The 21,198-nt window shown below is 48.0% G+C and overlaps 1 protein-coding gene across 1 annotated transcript; it reads left to right on the forward strand.

Annotated features, from left to right (window-relative positions):
- Nucleotides 1-1,083: 1,083 nt before the first annotated feature.
- On the forward strand, nt 1,084-20,659 carry s1pr4 (sphingosine-1-phosphate receptor 4). Its single transcript, XM_086004496.1, has 2 exons — nt 1,084-1,195; nt 11,060-20,659. The coding sequence occupies exon 2, from the start codon at nt 11,165-11,167 to the stop codon at nt 12,281-12,283; it is 1,119 nt and encodes a 372-aa protein (XP_085860622.1). The 5' UTR covers nt 1,084-1,195; nt 11,060-11,164; the 3' UTR covers nt 12,284-20,659.
- Nucleotides 20,660-21,198: the final 539 nt, after the last annotated feature.

The raw sequence follows: 21,198 nt of genomic DNA on the forward strand, positions 1-21,198 counted from the left end.
CGCTTTACGGCCAATGAAGTACTTTTTGAAGTGTAGTCACTGTTGTAACATAGGAAACACGGCAGCCAATTTGCGGACAGCAAGCTCCCACAAACAGCAATGTGATAATGACCAGATAATCTCTTTTAGCGATGTTGGTTGAGGGATCAATATTGGTCCAGGACACCGGGGATAACTCCTCCTGCTCTTCTTCAAAATAGTACCGCGGGATCTTTTACATCCACCTGAGAGAGAGCAGACGGGGCCTCGGCTTAACGTCTCGTTCCGAAAGAGGGTTACCTCCGACAGTGCAGCACTCCCTCAGTACTGCACTGGGAGCGTCAGCCTAGATTTTTGTGCTCAAGTCTCTAGACTTGAACCCACAGCCTACTGACTCAGAGGCGAGAGTGAAGATGTTATAGCTCCAACACACACTGTGACACCATACCATGCACCACTGTCAGCTGTGGCTCATTGAGTAGCACTCTCGCCTGAGTCAGAAGGTTGTGGGTTTAAGTCCCACTCCAGAGACTTGAGCACCACATCTAGGCTGACACTCCCATTGCAGTGCTGAGGGACGTAAAAGATCCCACGGCACTATTTCAAAGACGAGCAGGGGAGTTATCCCCGGTGTCCTGGGGCCAATATCGCTCAATCAACATAACAAAATCAGATGATCTGGTCATTATCACATTGCTGTTTGTGGGAGCTTGCTGTGCACAAATTGGCTGCTGTGTTTCCTACATTTCAACAGTGGCTACACTTCAAAAAGTACTTCATTGGCTGTAAAGTGCTGTGGGACGACTGGTGGTTGTGAAAGGCGCTATAGAAATGCAAGTCTTTCTTTTCTTAAAGGCATCTTCAGGAGATGTGTGTGGGGGGAGGGGCGGGGGAGGGTGGAGGATATTCTCTCTGGATAAGGCAGGGCTGAATAGGTTAAGATGGCGTGATGTGGAGGGGAGTTTGTTTCTCGCCCTGCGCTGTGCTGCTTCACAAGATTCACATGCATGTGCTGCGCAGCCTTATCAGCTTGTTCAGTCTGCCGTGTCATCCTGGGCGGAGCACAACCGATCACAACAAGTCTGTTGGCAACTTCTGTAATTTGTGGAGACCATGCGCTCACAGTCAGGCCAGGCGTAGCGAGAGGCTGCTGCTGAAGAACCGGCGCAGGGCAAAAAAAACCATGATGGAAGGACAAACCCACGGCACCAGCACAGTAAGTCCAACCTTCCCCAACTGGCCGCTGCACCACCCGGGACTGAGAAAGTGCAAGCAGAATTGTTGCTGCGCCTCTTTGCTGCACCTCACTGGGCAAAAGGAAGAACTTTATGTAAGAGTGAGTTCAATGCTGTATGGACAGATCCAACAGTCTGCATTGATAGGCACGCCAGACAGGTCAAATAATATAGGTCAGCTACACTGCTCTGTGGTGTAGCATTTCGAGTGTCTTCTGTAAATATATATTATAGATACAGTGTAAAAACTACACAGTGTGCATGGTAGTGGATTTGTGTCTGTATCTGGGGCTGAAGGAAATGAATTTTTAAAGATTCAGATAGCCTTTTTCTTATTACTTAACTCTTTAAATATGCACCTTTGACAAATTTGCATGTTTCTATTCTGAACATAGAAGTTGTTTTGAAAAAGTGACTTTTAAAAATACTGTGTGGAAATGGGCCAAGGCAGACAGAGAAACAAACTCTTGCCCTCTCTCACCGTCCCTCCCTCTTCTATCCCTCTCCTTTTCCCTTTCCCCTTCACTCTCTCCCTATTCCATTCCCCCTCTCTTCCCGTTTCCTCTGTTCCGTCACTCCCCTCTCCTCTCAATACAATACAATACAAATCGCTTTATTGGCATGATAAGGTACATCTTATGTTGCCAAAGCATCAAAATACATTTATGGTTGAACACATAAACGCGGTTCCATTCATACAGTGTATAAACAGGTATATCCCTGAGTTTATAAATATACATTCGCCTTGTTTATATATACTCTTGTCTTAGTTTACTGGTTGTCCCTCTGTTCATGGCAAGCTGTAACATAGTGTGCCGCCAGTGTTACACAGCTTCTCTCCTCCCCCAGTAGGAATGGGAGCTTTTGGTTGTCAGTCAGATTTCTGAATTCAGGGCATATTTGTGAGAATTTTTGGTAGAAATTCTCTCTGATGCCCTGATATTTTCCACAGGCTGTGAGGAAGTGCATCTCTGTCTCAACTACTCCCTGACTGCAGTGAGAGCATATCCTGTCTTCTCTTGGCAGCCTGGTCTGCCTGTGTCTGCCTTTTTCGATCGCTAGGCTATGTTCGCTAAGTCTGTACCTTGTCAAGGTTCTTCTCAGTTTGTTATCCTTTACCATGGTCAGGTAATCAGCTATTTTGTATTGTCTGTTTAGGGCCAAGTAGCAATTGAGTTTGCTTTGGGTTTTTGTTGTTTCTGCCCAATATGACAGATATTTTTCCTTTTGCTTAGCGACGATTGTGTTGGGTCGAATTCTTTGTGTTACCCTGTCACTGGTTATTGTTAGTATTGTTATTAGTTACTTTATTGAGTCCCAGGACTAGTTGACTGAGGGTATTCTTCTTTATGGTCAGCTCTTGGCATTTCAGGGCGTCGTAGTGATAGCATTGGGGGTTGCTCATTTGTAGGTGATTCCAAAATTTGGTGGCTCTTTTTTGGATAGTGATTATTAATGGGTATTGGCCTAGTTCCGCCCTGCATGCGTTGTTTACTGTTTTCCTTTGAGTCCGGAGGATACTTTTACAGAATTCCGCATGTAGGATCTCAATTGGGTGTTTGTCCCATTTTGCAAAATCTTGTTGTGTTAGTGGTCCCCAGACCTCACAGGAAGTTTATAAGTCTTTTGTTTATGATGCTACAGAATACCTTCCCCAGGTTACTGTTTACACAGATGCCTCGATAGTTGTTTGGGTCGATTTTGTCCCCACTTTTGTATATGGGTGTTATGAGTCCTCTCCCTCCCCTCTCTCCCTCTCACCTGCCTCTCCTTTTCCCTTCCCTCCTTCTCCCTGTCCCCCTCCTTCTTTCTCTTCCTCCCTTTCTCTCCTCTCCCTCCACCTCGCTGCTCTACCCTTCTATCCCTCTCCCCACCCCTTCTTTTTTTCCCCCAGTTCCCCTTCTATCCCTCTCTCTGTGTTCTGTCGTTTTCTCTGTTGCCCCCCTCCCTCTCCCTCCCTCCTTTCCCCTTCTATCCCTCTCCCTCATCCCTCCTTCTCCTTTTCTCTGCCCCCCCTTCCCTCGCCAATGCACAATGGCACTCAAGCTGTACTGCGGAACACAGTGAAACCCTTCTTCAAAGGACAGCATCAGGGAATTGTAAGAAGTATTACTGAGAGACTCAAAGTCCTTAGTGCAGGACACCACCCAGGTTGAAAAGAGTAGGAGGGAAGATGAGGTTAGTCAAGAAATAGTGGTGGTTCTAAGCTTGGGTTTTGACAGCCTGAACCAAAAGGGTGAAGTTCAAGAGAATGAGACAGAGGGGGAGAAGAAATGAATGTAAAATAAAGGAGTCTGGCAACTACCCCAGGACAATGGAACATGATGGGAGGATGTTTCCCCTGGCTGGGGAGTCTAGAACTAGGGGTCACAGTCTTAGAATAAGGGGTCGGCCATTTAGGACTGAGATGAGGAGAAACTTTTTCACTCAAAGGGTTGTGAATCTTTGGAATTCTCTGCCCCAGAGAGCTGTGGATGCTCAGTCGTTGAGTATATTCATGACAGAGATCGATAGATTTTTGGATACTGAGGGAGCCTAGCACAAAGGAAGATAGTTGTGGTTGTTGGAGGTCAATCATCTCCGCCCCAGGACATCACTGCAGGAGTTCCTCAGGGCAGTGTCCTAGGCCCAACGATCTTTAGCTGCTTCATCAATGACCTTCCCTCCAGCATAAGGTCAGAAATGGGGATGTTCGCTGATGACTGCACAGTTTTCAGCGCCAGTCACAACTCCTCAGATAATGAAGCAGTCCATGCCCACATGCAACAAGGCCTGGGCGACGTTCAGGCTTGGGCTGATAAGTGGCAGGTAACATTCGCGCCACACAAGTGCCAAGCAATGACTATCTCCAACAAGCGAGAGTCTAACCACCGCCCCTTGACATTCAAAGGCATTACCATTGCCGAATCCCCCACTATCAATATCCCGGGGGTCACTATTGACCAGAAACTTAACTGGACTAGCCACATAAATACTGTGGCAACAAGAGCGGGCCAGAGGCTAGGTATTCTGCAGCGAGTGTCTCACCTCCTGACTCCCCAAAGCCTTTCCACCATCTACAAGGCACAAGTAAGGAGTGTGATGGAATACTCTCCACTTGCCTGGATGAGTGCAGCTCCAACAACACTGAAGAAGCTTGACACCATCCAGGGCAAAGCAGCCTGCTTGATTGGCACCCCATCCACCACCTAAAACATTCTCTCCCTCCACCACCGGCGCACCGTGTCTGTAGTGTGTACCACCTACAAGATGCACTGGAGCAACTTGCCAAGGCTTCTTCGGCAGCACCTCCCAAACCTGCGACCTCTTCCACCTAGAAGGACAAGGGCAGCAGGCGCATGGGGACACAACCACCTCCAAGTTCCCCTCCAAGTCACACACCATCCTGACTTAGAAGTATATCGCCAATCCTTCGTCGTCACTGGGTCAAAATCCTGGAACTCCCTTTTTAACAGCACTGTGGGAGTACCTTCACCACACGGACTACAGCGGTTCAAGGCGGTGGCTCACAACCACCTTCTCAAGGGCAATTAGGGATGGGCAATAAATGCTGGCCTTGCCAGCGACGCCCACATCCCATGAATGAATTTTAAAAAAGGGATATGGGGATAGTGCGGGAAGGTGGAGTTGAGGTAGAAGATCAGCCATGATCTTATTGAATGGCGGAGCAGGCTCGAGGGGCCGAATGGCCTACTCCTGCACCTATTTTTTATGTACTTACTTATATTCTTATCCCGGTGGAACTCAGCATCCTCACTAGGGTGCCTATGTGTTACGAGAGTGCGAGCACCACAAGAGCAGATTTTCCCGCTGCTGGCTGCAGGGGTAACCATAACTGACCCGACCGGCACTCTTCTCTTGGCAGCTTCTCCTTGGCCCGTCAGCAGAATCACCAGCTCCGTTTCCGCCTCACTAAATGTGGGGAGCCGGCTTTATCTGCTCATTTATCTCATCGTTGTTCGTGGGAGCTTGCTGTGCGCAAATTGGCTGCCACGTTTCCCTATATTACAACAGTGACTACACATCAAACAAAGGTACTTCATTGGCTGCAAAGCACTTTGGGACGTCCTGAGTTCGTGAAAGGCGTTATATAAATATCTTTCTTCAGCACTGATAGCATCATGGGTTGAAATGGAGACCCGTAAATATGTCCTCACAAGCGCACGCAACCACAGAGGAACAAGGGTTGGGGCGGGGTTGGAGGTTGAAGGAAGGGGATGGGAACCTCCCAATTCCCAGTCAGTGTTCCACAGGCCTATGGAATACGGCGGTAACTGGGATGTAAAGGATCTGGGGCTGAGGGGCAGTGTTCTCCTGACACTGGACACACAGCAGAGTAATCGTGCGGGAGGTCCTCACCAGGTGATCCCAGCAACTTCAGCAAAGTCAATACCAGCTGTTAAAGAGGAAGCTAAGTTGTGCAATGAAAACACATGGCGACTGTACTTCAGATCTGCCAGTCATGGGTACAGTATTATAAAATATAAAATACAATGGGCAGCACGGTGGCATAGTGGTTAGCACTGTTGCCTCACAGCGCCAGGGACCCGGGTTCGAATCCGGCCTCGGGTGACTGTCTGTGTGGAGTTTGCACATTCTCCCTGTGTTTGCGTGGGTTTCCTCCGGGTGCTCCGGTTTCCTCCCACAGTCCAAAGATGTGCGGGTTAGGTTGATTGGCTATGATAAATTGACCCTTAGTGTTAGGGGGATTAAATACGTGGGGTTACGTGTTGGTGTAGGGGTTACGGGGATCGGGTGGGATATGTGTCGGTGTAGGGGTTACGGGGATCGGGTGGGATATGTGTCGGTGCAGGCTCGATGGGCCGAAATGGCCTCTATCTGCACTGTGGGGTTTCTGTGATTCTGTGATAAACGCACATTGGTGCCGGTTTGCTCTTAACAGAACTTATTGCAGTCCGAGTGCAGAAGTAATGTTTTTTTTAAATATCTGTGGTCTGTCTTCCAGCTGTTGTGACATTTTTCTTTTGGCAGCCTTCTGACGACATAAGAATATTAAGACAAACATATATTTCTCACATAATACAAAAAGCAAAATACTGCGGATGCTGGAAATCTGAAATAAAAACAGAAAATGCTGGGAACACTCAGCAGGTCAGGCAACATCTGTGGAGAGACAGAAACAGCGTTAACGTTTCAGGTCGATGACCCTTCGTCAGAACTGGAAAAAGTTGGAGATGGAACAGGTTTTTAAGCAAGTGCAGGGGCAGGGAGAGGGGGGAGGGGAGGAAAGAACAAAAGGGGGGCTCTGTGATAGGATGGAAGGCAGGAGAGATTAAAAGACAAAAGTGATGATGGTGCAAGGCAAGGCAAATTTCTTACCTTCCTTTGTAGCCTTTGGTGTCAGCCGTGGCTCAGTGGGTAGCACTCGCGGCTCCAAGTCAGAAGGTTGTGGGTTCGAGTCCCGCTCCAGAGGCTTAAGCACAAAAATCTTGTCTGACACTCCCAGTGCAGTGCTGAGGGAGTGCCGCACTGTCAGGGGGTGCTGTCTTTCAGATGAGGCGTTAAAACGGCTGGTGGATGCAAAAGATCTCATGGCACTATTTCGAAGAAGAGCACGGGAGTCATCCCTGGTGTCCTGGTCAATATTCGTCCCTCAATCACCAACTAAAACAAATTATCTGGTCTTTGCTATTAGTAGGAGATTGCTGTGTGCAAAAACAACAATGACGGGTTACGGGGATAGGGCTTGGGTGGGATGGCTGTCGGTGTAGGGACCGGGTGCTAGGGTTTGGATGATCAGCCATGATCTCGTTGAATGGCGGAGCAGGCTCGAAGGGCCGAATGGCCTACTCCTGCTCCTATCTTCTATGTTTTACCCTTCAAAAGTCATCTCACTAAAAGGTATAAAATTATTACAGGGTAAGTGCTGAGAGGCTGTTTCCCCCTGGCTGGAGAGCCTAGAACTAGGGGTCATAGTCTCAGGATAAGGGGTCGGCCATTTAAGACTGAGATGAGGAGGAATTTCTTCACTCAGAGGGTTTGGAATTCTCTGCCCCAGAGGGCTGTGGAGGCTCAGTCGTTGAGTATATTCAAGACTGAGATCGATAGATTTTTGGATACTAAGGGAATCGAGGGATATGGGGATAGTGCAGGAAGGTGGAGTTGAGGTAGAAGATCAGCCATGATCTTATTGAATGGCGGAGCAGGCTCGAGGGGCCGCATGGCCGCCTCCTGCTCCTATTTCTTATGTACTTCATTGGCTGTAAAGCACTTTGGGACTTCCTGAGGTCGGGAAAGGCGCTGTAGAAATACAAGTTCTTTCTTTCTGACTGCAATGTGTTACCTGTGCGTTTTGTTTCAAATCTTTTCCTGTTACTAAGAGACTCCGCCGTGAATCACCCAATCCCTCGGCCGAGGCTATTCCCTCGAGGCCCAACACCGCAACCTAAATTTGCAATATTTTAAAAGCAGATGTGTCTGTTTCTTTGTATTCTGGTTATTTTTTTTTGGTGTTTATTTTAAGCACCGGGGCAAAGTCTGCCACCAAATCACTGGCCAATTCGGTGTTTTTATAACAGGGGTGAGAGTCTGTCCACCGAAGCACAAATAAAGAACAAAATTGACTAAAAACCTACAAAGCATTGGTCACAACTGCAGTGTGTGCTTACATAGAAACATAGAAGATAGGAGCAGGAGTAGGTCATTCGGCCCCTCGAGCCTGTTCCGCCATTTAATGAGATCATGGCTGATCATCCAAACTCAGTACCCTGTCCCTGCTTTCTCCCCGTATCCCTTGATCTCTTTAGCCTTAAGAAATATATCTAACTCCTTCTTGAATATATTTAATGAATTGGCCTCAACTGCCTTCTGTGGTAGAGAATTCCACAGGTTCACCACTCTCTGGGTGAAGAAATTCCTCCTCATCTCTGTCCTAAATGGCTTACCCCTTATCCCTTAGACTGTAACCCCTGGTTCTGGACTCCCCGACCATCGGGAACATCCTTCCTGCATCTAGTCTGTCCAGTCCTGTCAGAATTTTATAACTTTCAATGAGATCCCCTCTCATTCTTCTAAACTCTAGCGAATATAAACCCAATCGACCCAATCTCTCCTCATACGTCATTCCTGCCATCCCAGGTATCAGCCTGGTGAATCTTCGCTGCACTCCCTCCATGGCAAGAACATCCTTCCTCAGATAAGGCGACCAAAACTGCACACAATACTCAAGGTGTGGTCTCACCAAGGCCCTGTTTTGGGTATCACAATTATAGAAAGGTCACTGGAGCCATGGAAAAAACGATAATACCAGGGATCAGGTTTGTTTTTGCCTCTCTCAGGAAGATTACAAAGGGTTGCCAACTCTGGTTGGTCGTATTCCAGGAGGTCTCCATCACATGACCTCTGACCCCAACTGCCCCCCACCCCCCGGGTCAAACAACCCTTCTTTCCCCATCTCCAATATTTTTTTATAACTAATAAACAAAAGTGAAAACAATGACACACGCAATTGTTTTCTCCCGGGTGTTGCTCGCAGTCAGTGTTCCAGGAGATTCATCCTCAATTCCTGGAGACTCCAGGGCAATCCTGGAGGGTTGGCAACCCCTACGATGACCCGGCTGTTCTTGGGTGGGGAGGTGTCTAATCATGACCACCACTCTATAGGGACAGGCTTGAAGGACCAGCTGGTCTTTTCCTGTCATTTTCATTTGAAAGGATATCATTATGTTATCGGATTACACGGGACATACGGCACAGAAACAGGCCATTCGGCCCAACCAGTCTATGCCGGCGTTTATGCTCCACTCGAGCCTCCTCCCGTCTTTCCTCATCTAAATCTATCAGCATAACCCTCTATTCCCTTCTCCCTCACATGTTTGTCCAGCCTCCCCTTAAATGCATCTATACTATTCACTTCAACCACTCCCTGTGGTAGCGAGTTCCACATTCTCACCACTCTCTGGGTAAAGAAGTTTCTTCTGAATTCCCTATTTGATTTCTTGGTGACTATCTTATATTGAGGCCTTTAGTTAAACTCTTTCTCACAAGTGGAAACATTCTCTCTGTATCCACTCTATCAAAACTGTAAAGTCTGTGGGTTGTACAGTTAATAACGACACAGACTTCAGGAATAACAAACAAACAGGTCTTTACTATTCGAAGGTCAGGGCGAATCTGCCCAAGGAATCATGCCACAACACTTATATACCGGTGTGGTCACCGTCGGTATTACAGTATACAGAAGCCAAACAAGTAGTGCCACACCTAAAGTAGTTCTCTTAAAGGTGAACGGTTACATACAATAGTTCTCTTAAAGGTAGACAGGTACATACACTACAAAAATCTTTCATAATTTTAAAGACTTCTATGAGAAAAGGGATCCAGCTTGTTCATCCTTTCCTGATGTGTATACCCTCGCATTTCTGGTATCATCCTTGTAAATCTTCTCGGCACCCTCTCCAGTGCCTCTAGATCCTCTTTATAATATGGCGACCAAAACTGTATGCAGTACTCTAAGTGTCGAGAGACTTAAATAAAAAGTACTAGGAATAAAAAACAGAAAATGCCCGAAACGCTCAGCAGGTCAGGCAGCATCAGTGGAGAGAGAGACAAGAGTTAACGTTTCAGGTCGACGGCCTTTCGTCAGAACTTGATGTTAGAGTTGTAACAGCTTATATAAGAACATAAGAACATAAGAAATAGGAGCAGGAGTCGGCCATTTGGCCCCTCGAGCCTGCTCTGCCATTCAATAAGATCATGGCTGATCTGATCTAGGCCTCAACTCCACTTTCCCTGCCCGCTCCCCATAACCCTTGACTCCCCTGTATTTCAAAAATCTGTCTATCTCCACCTTAAATACATTCAGTGACCCAGCCTCCACAGCTCTCTGGGGTAGAGAATTCCAAAGACAAATACATTATCACAAATAAGGTGATACCGTGGCCTCGAACTTTGGCCACACAGCACCCATTTCCTGGGCGCTAAACGGCCTCCAGAGCCTCCAATATGGCGGGTAGGAAACACACGCTCATTATGAGTTGGAAATGCGCTGCCCGCCATATTGGTAAAGGCCACAAAATCAAGTATAGAGCAAGAGCAAAGTAGGGGGGGGGGGCATGGAAAGAATAAAAGGGAAAGATCTGTGATAGGGTGGAGGGCAGGGGTGATTAAATGACAAAAGGGATGATGGTGCAATGATGTTTCCAGCATTTTTTTATTTTTATTTCAGATTTCCAACATCTAGAATGTTTTGCTTTTGTTAAAATAAACTGGGGCTGTATTCCCTGGGAAGGAGAAGATAAATGGGGCGCCTAATAGAAGAGCTTTATTCCAGTCCGGCAACACCTCGATTAAAAAATTCTCATCCTTGTTTTCAAAGCCCTCCGTGGCCTCGCCCCTCCCTATCTCTGTAACCTCCTCCAGTCCTACAACCACCCCCGGCCCGAGATATTTGCGCTCCACCAATTCTGGTCTCTTGTGCATCCCTGATTTTAAATGCCCCACCATTGGCGGCCGTGCCTTCTGTTGCCTGGGCCCTAAGCTCTGGGATTCCCTCCCTAAACCTCTCCGCCTCGCTACCTCTCTTTCCTCCTTTAAGATGCTCCTTAAAACCTCCCTCTTTGACCAAGCTTCGATTCACCATCCATGGAGAGAGAAACAGAGTTAACGTTTCAGGTCTGGGACCCTTCATCAGAACATTATCAACAGCTGATTATAATATGCACTGATTAGTGAATAATACAAAGAAATTGCAATCCTATAGCAGAATTGCAGGAAATGAAGAGTCTCAGATCAATTATTAACACTAAACTACAATTGCTTTGACTTTGCCTACATGCAGCTGAAACGTTTGCGAGGTGATAATACATTTCTCATTTTCTTTTCAGATTTTTTGAAATTGGAAAATTACGCTGGACGCTCTGTTCAAGGAACTGGTCGAATGTTCCTGAATCTCTACTGAGCTCTTGAGCAATCATTGCTCCTCGGAGCCAATGCTTCTTATCGAAATGAATAATATCAGTGAATGCCTGGATTTCTTCGCCAGACAGCAAGTAAATATCATTCTGCTGCATTACAACCACACTGGGAAGCTGAAGAACAGGCGGTTGCCCAGTGAGGGCATGAGCGCCGTCAGAATTCTCTTTATGGCAGTCAGTTGCTTCATTGTCATAGAGAACCTCTTGGTATTCTTGGCTATCCTGAACAACAGTCGCTTTCGGAGCTGGGTTTACTACTGCATTGCCAACATCACGCTGTGCGACCTACTGACTGGCACCGTCTACATCGTGAACCTGTGCCTGTCGGGTGAAAAGACCTTTCACATCACCCCCACGCTCTGGTTCATTCGGGAAGGGGTCTTGTTCTTTGCCCTGGCCGCCTCGACGTTCAGCCTGCTCATCACGGCGGTGGAGAGGTACGCCACCATGGTCAAACCTGTGCCGTATGCCTCGGCACGCAAAACCTATCGGGTGTACGTCCTGATTGGATTGTGCTGGCTGGTGGCCTCCCTCATTGGCCTTTTGCCACTGCTGGGGTGGAACTGCATTTGCAACTTCGATGAGTGCTCCACCTTGCTGCCTTTGTACTCCAAGAGCTACATCCTCTTCTGCGTCGTGATGTTCAGCATCATCATAATCGGGATAGTGGCGCTCTACAGTGGCATCTACCACCTTGTCAAGACCAGCGCCAAGTCGGTGTCCAGCAGCAAAAGCAGGCAGAAGTCCGTGAGGCTGCTCAAGACTGTTTTCATGATAGTCGCCGCCTTCGTGGTCTGTTGGAGCCCCCTCTTTGTGCTTCTCCTCCTGGATGTCTTCTGCAACTCGATGTCTTGTGCCAAGCTGCACAGCATGGAGTGGATCATTGCCTTGGCGGTGGTCAACTCGGCCGTCAACCCGGTCATTTACTCGTTTGGAAGCAAGGAGGTGAGGCGGGCCATTCTCAAGCTCCTGTGCTGTTGCTTCCTCAAAGCCGGCGCTCCCTTGCCTTTCCTGAGCAGGAGTGAGTCCGTCCTGGGGGCCTCCACCGACAGCTCCTACAGGCTGAGGGAGAGTTTCCGCAATTCAAAGCTGATGAGTCCAAAGAAATCTGTGCCTAAGTCAGGCGAGCTATAGACCTTGTCTCGGGATTCGGAGCGGACGTTCCGGCTGGGAATTCCCCAGGAGGCTGCTCCCGTTTCCCCCCTCCCTCCCCACCCTGCCGTAACTTCACCAGAAACACCATCTACGTGTTAAAATTGAGTTTCCTTCTGGGTGAAGTTATGGCAGCAGAACCGGATTAGATGAAGGAAATTCCCAGCCTATGCGACAATAGTGTCAGCCAGGCTCGCCTCTGAGTCAGAACGCTGAACGCATCGTCCAGGCTGACGCTCCCAGTGCAGCGCTGAGGGAGGTGCTGCACTGTCAGAGGTGCCGCCTTTCGGATGAGACGTTAAGACGAGGCCCCCGTCTGCTCTCTCAGGTGGATGCAAAAGAACCCATGGAAATTTTGTCTGATAAAGTTGACGTAAGAAAACTACTAAGCACTTGGTCTAAGCGTTAAACAAAGCTTTAATCGACTGTTATACAACATGAAGGTCTAGTTGTGTCCTTCACTAGTTCCTGTTAAGAATGTCCTGTGCAAGCTGGGCCCATGCCCGAGTATTTATATTCTCCCTGGACAGCGCCACCTGTAGGCCGCTCAGTATTAATTCATAAGTCTTTCTTTCATGAATGACTGATTCATGTCAAAGGCCCCTGCGAAGCGCCTTGGAACGTTTTATTACCATGTTGTTGTTGGGAGATCCTAGTGAAGGAGAGCAGGGTAATTCTCCTGGTGTCCTGGCCAACATTGATTGGCCATTAATCTCACTGCTCTTTGCACAACCTTGCTGTGCGTAAATTGGCTGCCACATTTGCCTACAGCGCATATACTTTGAAATTAATGAATTGGCTGAGGACATGAATGGTGCTATATAAATGCAAGTTATTTCATACTTATGGTACCTCAGAAAGCACCACTGTTAAAAAAAATCAGTTCATTCTCATCTCCGACAAATCCTTTTCAACTATGGCTATGTGTTTCTCAAAGCCCAACTGATAGGAATCGTGTTTTTTGGTTTTATCTGGTAATTCAAATCTCAGGCAGCTTGTTAAAACAATGTTGTTTTCTTATAAACCACATTGGCAGCATCAACCAACTGGAACACTGTGCTGGCTGGCACCAGTATATATGTATTAGAATAAAACTACGTAAGCGCTCAGGATCCACGCCAGTATGCTACCGCACCATCGCCTGGTCAGAATGCTCTGAGCCCTGTAATAAGTCCGTTTTCCACACGTTAAAAAGCACACTCGGGGAATGAGAGACGCACAATTGCGGCCATTTTTTTTTATAGTAACTTTAGGAACAGGAGGAGGCCGTTCAGCCCCCCTCGGGCCTGCTCCGCCAACCAATCAGATCATGGCTGGTCTGCAGCTCAAGTCCCCATTTACCTGCCTTTGCTCCACATCCCTCGACACCCTTACCCAGCAAAAAAAAAAATCGAGCGCTCTCAGGCTCGCAAGCTCCAATTGTCCAACAGCATCCGCAGCCTTTTTTGGCACGGCTGACGCTGTGTGTGGGTGTTGCAATTTTGTTCTTGCGCCACAACATGTTTTGACACAGAGTGCGTTTAGCACATCCCGGGTGTTTGGGCAGAAATATTCGAGAAGCACTTTCAGCAGGGAATTGGATAAATACAATCAAAGGGGAGGAAATTACAGGACTAACGGAGAAGAGCGGAGGGGGAGCGGGGACTAATTGGGTGGCTCTTTGAAAGAGCCGGCACAGGCACGATGGGCCGAATGGCCTCCTTCTGTGCTGTATGATTCTATTCTATGACATAGAAGAGCAGGAGTAGGCCATTCGGCCCCTCGAGCCTGCTCCGCCATTTAATCAGATCCTGGCTGAGCATCCAAATTCAGTACCCTGTCCCTGCCTTCTCCCCATACCCCTTGATCCCTTTAGCCTTAAGAAATATATCTAACTCCTTCTTGAATATATTTAATGAATTGGCCTCCACTGCCTTCTGTGGTAGAGAATTCCACAGGTTCACCACTCTCTGGGTGAAGAAATTCCTCCTCATTTCTGTCCTAAATGGCCTACCCCTTATCCTTAGACTGTGACCCCTGGTTCTGGACTCCCCCGCCATTGGGAACATCCTTCCTGCATCTAGTCTGTCTAGTCCTGTCAGAATTTTATAAGTTTCAATGAGATCCCCTCTCAATCTTCTAAACTCCAGCGAGTATAAGCCTAATCGACTCACTCTCTCTTCATACGTCATTCCTGCCATCCCAGGTATCGCACATGAAGAATGTCTACATAGATGAGGTACAGAAGGTGACCTTTCATAGTGGGATATAGTTTCACCGCCCCTGCGCGGACCATACCCCAGTGTGAATTGTCACCACCAGCAGATGGATAAGAATAGAAAAAAAAAACAAATTAATATGTCGTTTTTAAAAGTTTGAAATCTCAACCATTGTAGAGACTCGGTCTTAAAGCTAAGGGACAGAGAAGAAAGGAGAATGTCTTTCAGATTATGTAATTCTAAGGACTGCCAATTTACCATATGATCTCACATATTCGTTTGATAAAGATTTAACAAGCCCTTATCTTTTTGTTTTAACGATGGGTTGCTGTGATAGTTGAGGCACTATGGGAGAGAAATTCAGAATCGCCCCGTTTGGGGCGCGATTATCGGCTGGGCGCAAAGTTTAGCTCCTGGCGCTAATTATCACCTCCGACTGCAAACTTGGCTTTTATCGCCCCTGGAGGTGATTGGAGCGCTAAATCAGGCGCTTCACACCTGTCTTAAGGTGCAAAGCCGAGGTGGCATAGTGGTTAAGCACTGTTGCCTCACAGCGCCAGGGACCCGGGTTCGAATCCGGCCTTGGGCGACTGTCTGTGTGGAGTTTGCACATTCTCCCCGTGTTTGCGTGGGTTTCCTCCGGGTGCTCCGGTTTCCTCCCACAGTCCAAAGATGTGCAGGTTAGGTTGATTGGCTATGATAAATTGACCCTTAGTGTTAGGGGGATTAAATACGTGGGGTTACGGGGATCGGGTGGAATATGTGTCAGTGCAGGCTCGATGGGCCGAAATGGCCTCTATCTGCACTGTGGGGTTTCTGTGATTCTTTCTGTGATTCTGAGCGAGGCGCTACCTCAGAGCGCTGGTGAAGCTCATGTGATGTCAGTCAGCAATGGAACACAGACACAATGGCGCTGGCCAGTTCTTAAAGGGGAGGGTCGATCTTGTTCTCCATCCACACCCTGCTCATTGCAGCCTTGAATCTCGGCCTGGAGAGACCTGTACATCAAATCTGCTGGAAAGAACAATGGAGAGGCCCAGGGAAAGAGTGCAGCCCGCGTAGCCTGTTCTAAATCGATGCAAGGAAGATCAAACCAGAAAGAACCTGCAAAGTGCTGCTCAGTACCCAAAACTCCTCAACACAGCTTTGAATTTCTCCAGAAGTCTCTCTCTCTCACTCAGAATGCGTGGTGCAAAAATATCACCAACAAAAAAAGGCAGGAAGCAGTCGTCTTTAAATAGCGCTCCCCCAGTCCCTTCCAGACTGCAAAACGCTCCCCTCAACCTGTCGTTGCTAGTGGCAGGTGGTAAGACAGGGGGCGCCACTCAATATCCGGTCCGGGGCGCTACCGGGGCGTTGCGCACTCGACTGATGTCACGATCTGCCGGCGCAGGAGATCGTGGCGGTAGTGTTTAGCGTCGCCGCAAAATGTCTAGTTAATTTTGTGAGTGGCGCAAACATTGCCGTGCCCGGGCACTAGTTGCTTTGCGCCCCATTAGAGCCCTCTTAAGACGCTATCGGGAGGCGCAAACCAACTGAATTTTCCCCCCTTTATATCTCTTAAAATAGGTGGCCTTACCAATGAAAGATATGTCAGTTAAACATTGGCCTGGGGAGGGAGAATGAGTCCACATGAAATGGAAAGCAGTCCCAGATTCTCCAAACATTCTAAGTCTCTGATATACTGTGCTGGAGGCTTGAGTCCAATCTATTCCATGGCATAAATATGTTAGGGTCCACCGACTGATGCCTTAAGGGAAAGCGAGATAAACACGCGAGGGAGAAAGGAATAGAAGGTTCTGCTGATAAGGTTAGATGAAGAGGGGTGGGAGGAGGCTCGTGAGAAGCATAAACATGGTGGTCCGAATGGCCTGTTTCTGTGCTGTAAATTCTATGTAATTCTATGATGGATGTTCATTAAAAGATTAAAACTGCCACAAAGTAATTTCACATAGAGACTCCTAACAGTCACTTTCTTACTCTGGGCTAGACACAACGCAAAGCCAGAGTTTATGGGTAGGATTTTCAATGGGCCGTGGAGGCGGGATTGGAGGTGTGTGGGGGGTTAAAATCTCAAAATCGAGGGGCACGAACCCATCCTGCCCCAACCCGCCTCCATGCCAGTTTCAAAGGAGGTGGATACCCGACCTGTGCTGGGACCCGCCGGGATTAGTGCCAATTAACTGCCTGTTTACAGGTAGTTAACAGGCAGTTTTTAGCCTAATCCCTATTTTTATCCCTGAAGTGTGGGATTCCTGACGGCTCCAAACCACGTCAAGTTAGCGAGGCAGAATGGCCGCGAGCTGTCAAAAGTTGCAGCATTCAGCTTTCTGTTCTGGAGAGATCTCTAAATCAGCCTTAGAGGAAGGAATTAACTTAAGAGTACAGACTGTCAGTGTTTGACAGCTTCACAGGGCTGTCAAATGCTGATATTTCATCTGTCAAAAGCTCTTGACAGATGAAATGTCAATCTGTGACGTCACCTGTTGCCGGGTGGCCCTTAATTGGCCTGCTGAGCCCGCTGGGCGGGGTCAATCAAGGGAAAAGCGAGTGGGTTGGCCACAACTCGATGGAGGCGGGACTACAACCCCAAAAGTTGTAGTCCCGCCTCCTACACGCCTCCAGTATCAAAATCCAGCCCAATGTGTTTATAAATGGCAAAGATGTATAGGCCACAACTGGAATATTGCGTCCAGTTCTGGTCACCACACTTTAGGAAGGATGTGAAGGTCCTTGAGAGGGTGCAGAGGAGATTTACCAGAATGGTTCTGGGGATGGGGGAATCTTAGCTACAAGGACAGGTTGGAGAAGTTGGATTTGTTTTCATTAGAGCAAAGGAGGTCGAGGGGAGATTTGATAGAGGTGTACAAGATTATGACGGGTTTGGATCAGGTAGACAGAGAAAGGCTGTTCCCACTAGCTGATGGTACAAGGACTAGGGAGACGCTGATTTAGGGTTTTGGGCACGAGATACAGGGGGGATGTGAGAAAAAACTTTTTTTTACGCAGCGAGTGGTGAGGACCTGGAACTCACTGCCGACGAGGGTGGTGGAAGCGGAGACACTCAATGATTTCAAAAGGAGACTGGATAGGCAGTTGAGGGGAAATAAACTTGCAGGGCTCTGGGGAATGGGACTGACTGAATGGCTCTACAGAGAGCCAGCACGGACTCGATGGGCCGAATGGCTTCCTTCTGCCCTGTTATGACTCTATGGGCTGGATTTTATCAATGGAGGCGAGTAGGAGGCGGGACTCCCACTTTTGGGGTTGTAGTCCCGCCTCCATCGAGTTGTGGCCAACCCACTCGATTTTCCCTTGATTGACCTTGTTGGCCAATTAAGGGCCACCCGGCAACAGGTGATGTCACAGATTGATATTTCATCTGTCAAGAGCTTTTGACAGATGAAATATCAGCATTTGACAGCTCTTTGAAGCTGTCAAACACTGACAATCTGTACTCTAAGTTAATTCCTTCCCCTCAGGCTGATTTAGAGATCTCTCCAGAACAGAAAGCTGAATGCTGCAACTTTTGACAGCTCGCGGCCATTCTGCTTTCTGTGCCGACGAGATGAGGGACTCCTGAGACCTGAAGGAAGGAAGCCTGCATTAGTAAGTAAAACTTATTTAAACACTTTACACACACCAAACACACTTACCTCTGCACTCATCACTCACCTGAACAACGGACATCTCGAACCCTCCAAGTCCTTCAGCCCGACGGTCCGCCTCGCTAACTTGGCGTGGTTTGAAGCCGTCGGGTAGCCCACACTTCAGGGCTAAAAATAGGGATTAGGCAAAAAACTGCCTGTTAACTACCTGTTAACAGGCAGTTAATTGGCACTAATCCCCTTCCCGCCTCGGGGAGGCGGCTCCCAGCTCAGGTTGGGTACCCGCCTCCTGGGAAACGGGCATGGAGGCAGGTTGGGGGCGGGATGGGTTCGTGCCCCCCGATTTCACGATTTTAACACCCCACACTCCTCCATTCTCGCCTCCACAGCCCTGGGAAATTCTAGCCCAGTGAGAAGATATGGATTTGACTCAATGTGAGTCATTGATGAATATTTTCCTGTTTTTAGCTGTCATCTTCCCATTTGCATGGCAGTCCTTTGATATCAAGCTAACTAAACACAGATGCATTTTTAAGATTAGCCATTTCATAATGTTTTCCTTCATTCATCGTGCCATGTGTGAGATTGATGGTTAATAAATGTCGCTGGGTCAAAGTTCTGGAACTCCCTCCCTAACAGCGCTGCGGGAGCACCTTCACCACACGGACTGCAGCGGTTCAAGAAGGAGGCGGCGGCTCACCACCACCTTCTCAAGGTGGGCAACTAAGGGGCGGGCAATAAATGCCAGCCTTTGCCAGCCACGCCCGCATCCCAAAAATGAATAATTAAAAAAAAACTTTTTGGTGAGATTTCATGACGTTTCCAAATTGACCGCTCACCTGGGAATGTGCAAATATTATTTTAAGTGAACGAAAAGCCTTCGCTGCTTTATTGTGTCTGTGTTACAAGCTTGGGCATTGCTGAAGGGTTTCACTGTTATACAGCACAGTGCATGACGTAAGAAAACTACGAGGCACTTGGTCTGAGTATTAAACAAGGCTTTAATCAACTGTTTTTCAACATGGAGGTCTAGTTGTCCTTCACTAGTTCCTGTTAAAGAATGTCCTGAGCAAGCTGGGCCCATGCCCGAGTATTTATACTCTCCCTGGACAGCGCCACCAGCAGGCCGCCCAGTATTACTTCATAAGTCATTTCCACATGAATGACAAGATTCATGTCAGTGCAACTTAATACAATCGCCATTGGAAAAGCAAACATTTCCTTAATGACAAGAATTTCCCTGAAGTGTTGGGGCTGCCTCGAGATATTAACAGGGTTGTGCTGATGTATTAATATGGGGTGTTGAAGTACTGGTTGAGTAGGTCAAGGTATTAATGGAAGATGTCAAAGCATTAATGGAGCATGTCAAAGTATTAACGGAGCATGTCGAAGTATTGTTGGAGTATATTTTCTCTGCAAAATGAATTGCTAGCACAACACAATTCCAGTCATGTTTGTGTTCAACCATCTCAATTGTTCTCAAGTTTTCAAATTGTGAATAAATATTTTTGAATGTAATCAAGGTGCTGCTGTTGTCGATTTAACCTTGCCCCGTGTGAGTCATAAATCATCCACTACAGGTGGAACAGACGTGCCGTGTACAGCTCTGGAGATTCACTGACGTTCACTGCGATCTGAATGTGTGTTGAGGTTCAGTGGAAAAGCAAAATGAGGCATGGCTGAACTCGCGCAGAACAAGGTGGCACTAACCGGCAAGAAGGCACCCCCCCAGATTTACCCAAACGTGGAGCCGGGAGGAGCAGGAGTGCTCCCTACTGGCTTTCACATTCCCGAGGGCCACTGTGATGTCAGCGGATGCCCGATCTTCAGGCACAAGTCAGGAGTGTGATGGAATACTCTCCACTTGCCTGGATGAGTGCAGCTCCAGCAACACTCAAGAAGCTCAACACCATCCAGGACAAAGCAGCCCGCTCGTTTGGCACCCCATCCACCACCTTAAACATTCACTCCCTCCACCACCGGCGTACCGTGGCTGCAGTGTGTACCATCTACAAGATGCACTGCAGCAACTCGCCAAGGCTTCTTCGGCAGCACCTCCCAAACCCGCGACCTCTTCCACCTAGAAGGACAAGGGCAGCAGGCACACGGGAACACCACCACCTCCAAGTTCCCCTCCAAGTCACATACCATCCTGACTTGGAAGTATATCGCTGATCCTTCATCGTCGCTGGGTCAAAATCCTGGAACTCCCTCCCTAACAGCACTGTGGGAGCACCTTCACCACACGGACTGCAGCGGTTCAAGAAGGTGGCTCACCACCACCTTCTCGAGGGCAATTAGGGATGGGCAATAAATGCCGGCCTTGCCAGAGACTCCCACATCCCATAAACAAATATAAAAAAAGTCACCGGTAGCTTGAAGTCCAACCTGAGGCCTAATATCCCTCCAGGGTTGTCCTGGTGTCTCCAGGAATTGAAGGTTAATCTCCAGGATGCTTTTAAGTTCATTTTCTGTGAGCTCTTTTGTTTAATAATTGTAAAAATATTGGAGATGGGAATAAAGGCTGTTGGACTGACAGTCAAATCATCCGATTCATTGAGTGAAGAAGAGTCTATTTGCTTTCCACTTGATGGTACATCACAAGGATGGGCGAGTTGGGTATCCAATGGCGAGAGGGTGGGGGGGGCGGGGTGGTTAGCGGCAGGAGGTCAGGGAATGAAACCTCTAGGACTACATCCGCCCAGAGCTGGGAGCCCTGCATGGTGGGCTTCTCGGGCCTCACCATTCAGGAGCAGGGCGACGTAAGAAAACTACTAGGCACTTGGTCTAAGCATTAAACAAAGCTTTAATCAACTGTTTCACAACATGGAGGTCTAGTTGTGTCCTTCACTAGTTCCTGTTAAGAACCTGCGCAAGCTGGGCCCGTGCCCGAGTATTTATACTCTCCCTGGACAGCGCCACCCGCAGGCCGCTCAGTTGATTCATGTCACAGGGATTGGCCCGAATAGGTATAACTCTATGACTCTGTCTTAGTAGAGGGGTCAATAACCAGGGTGCATAGTTTCAAGGTAAGGGGCAGGCGGTTTAGAGGGGATTTGAGGAAAAACTTTTCCACCCAGAGGGTGGTTGG

The sequence above is a fragment of the Somniosus microcephalus genome, chromosome 13 (assembly GCF_052327205.1).
Source record: "Somniosus microcephalus isolate GS21.2 chromosome 13, FLI_Smic_1.0, whole genome shotgun sequence".
In the NCBI taxonomy this organism is placed as follows: Eukaryota; Metazoa; Chordata; class Chondrichthyes; order Squaliformes; family Somniosidae; genus Somniosus; species Somniosus microcephalus.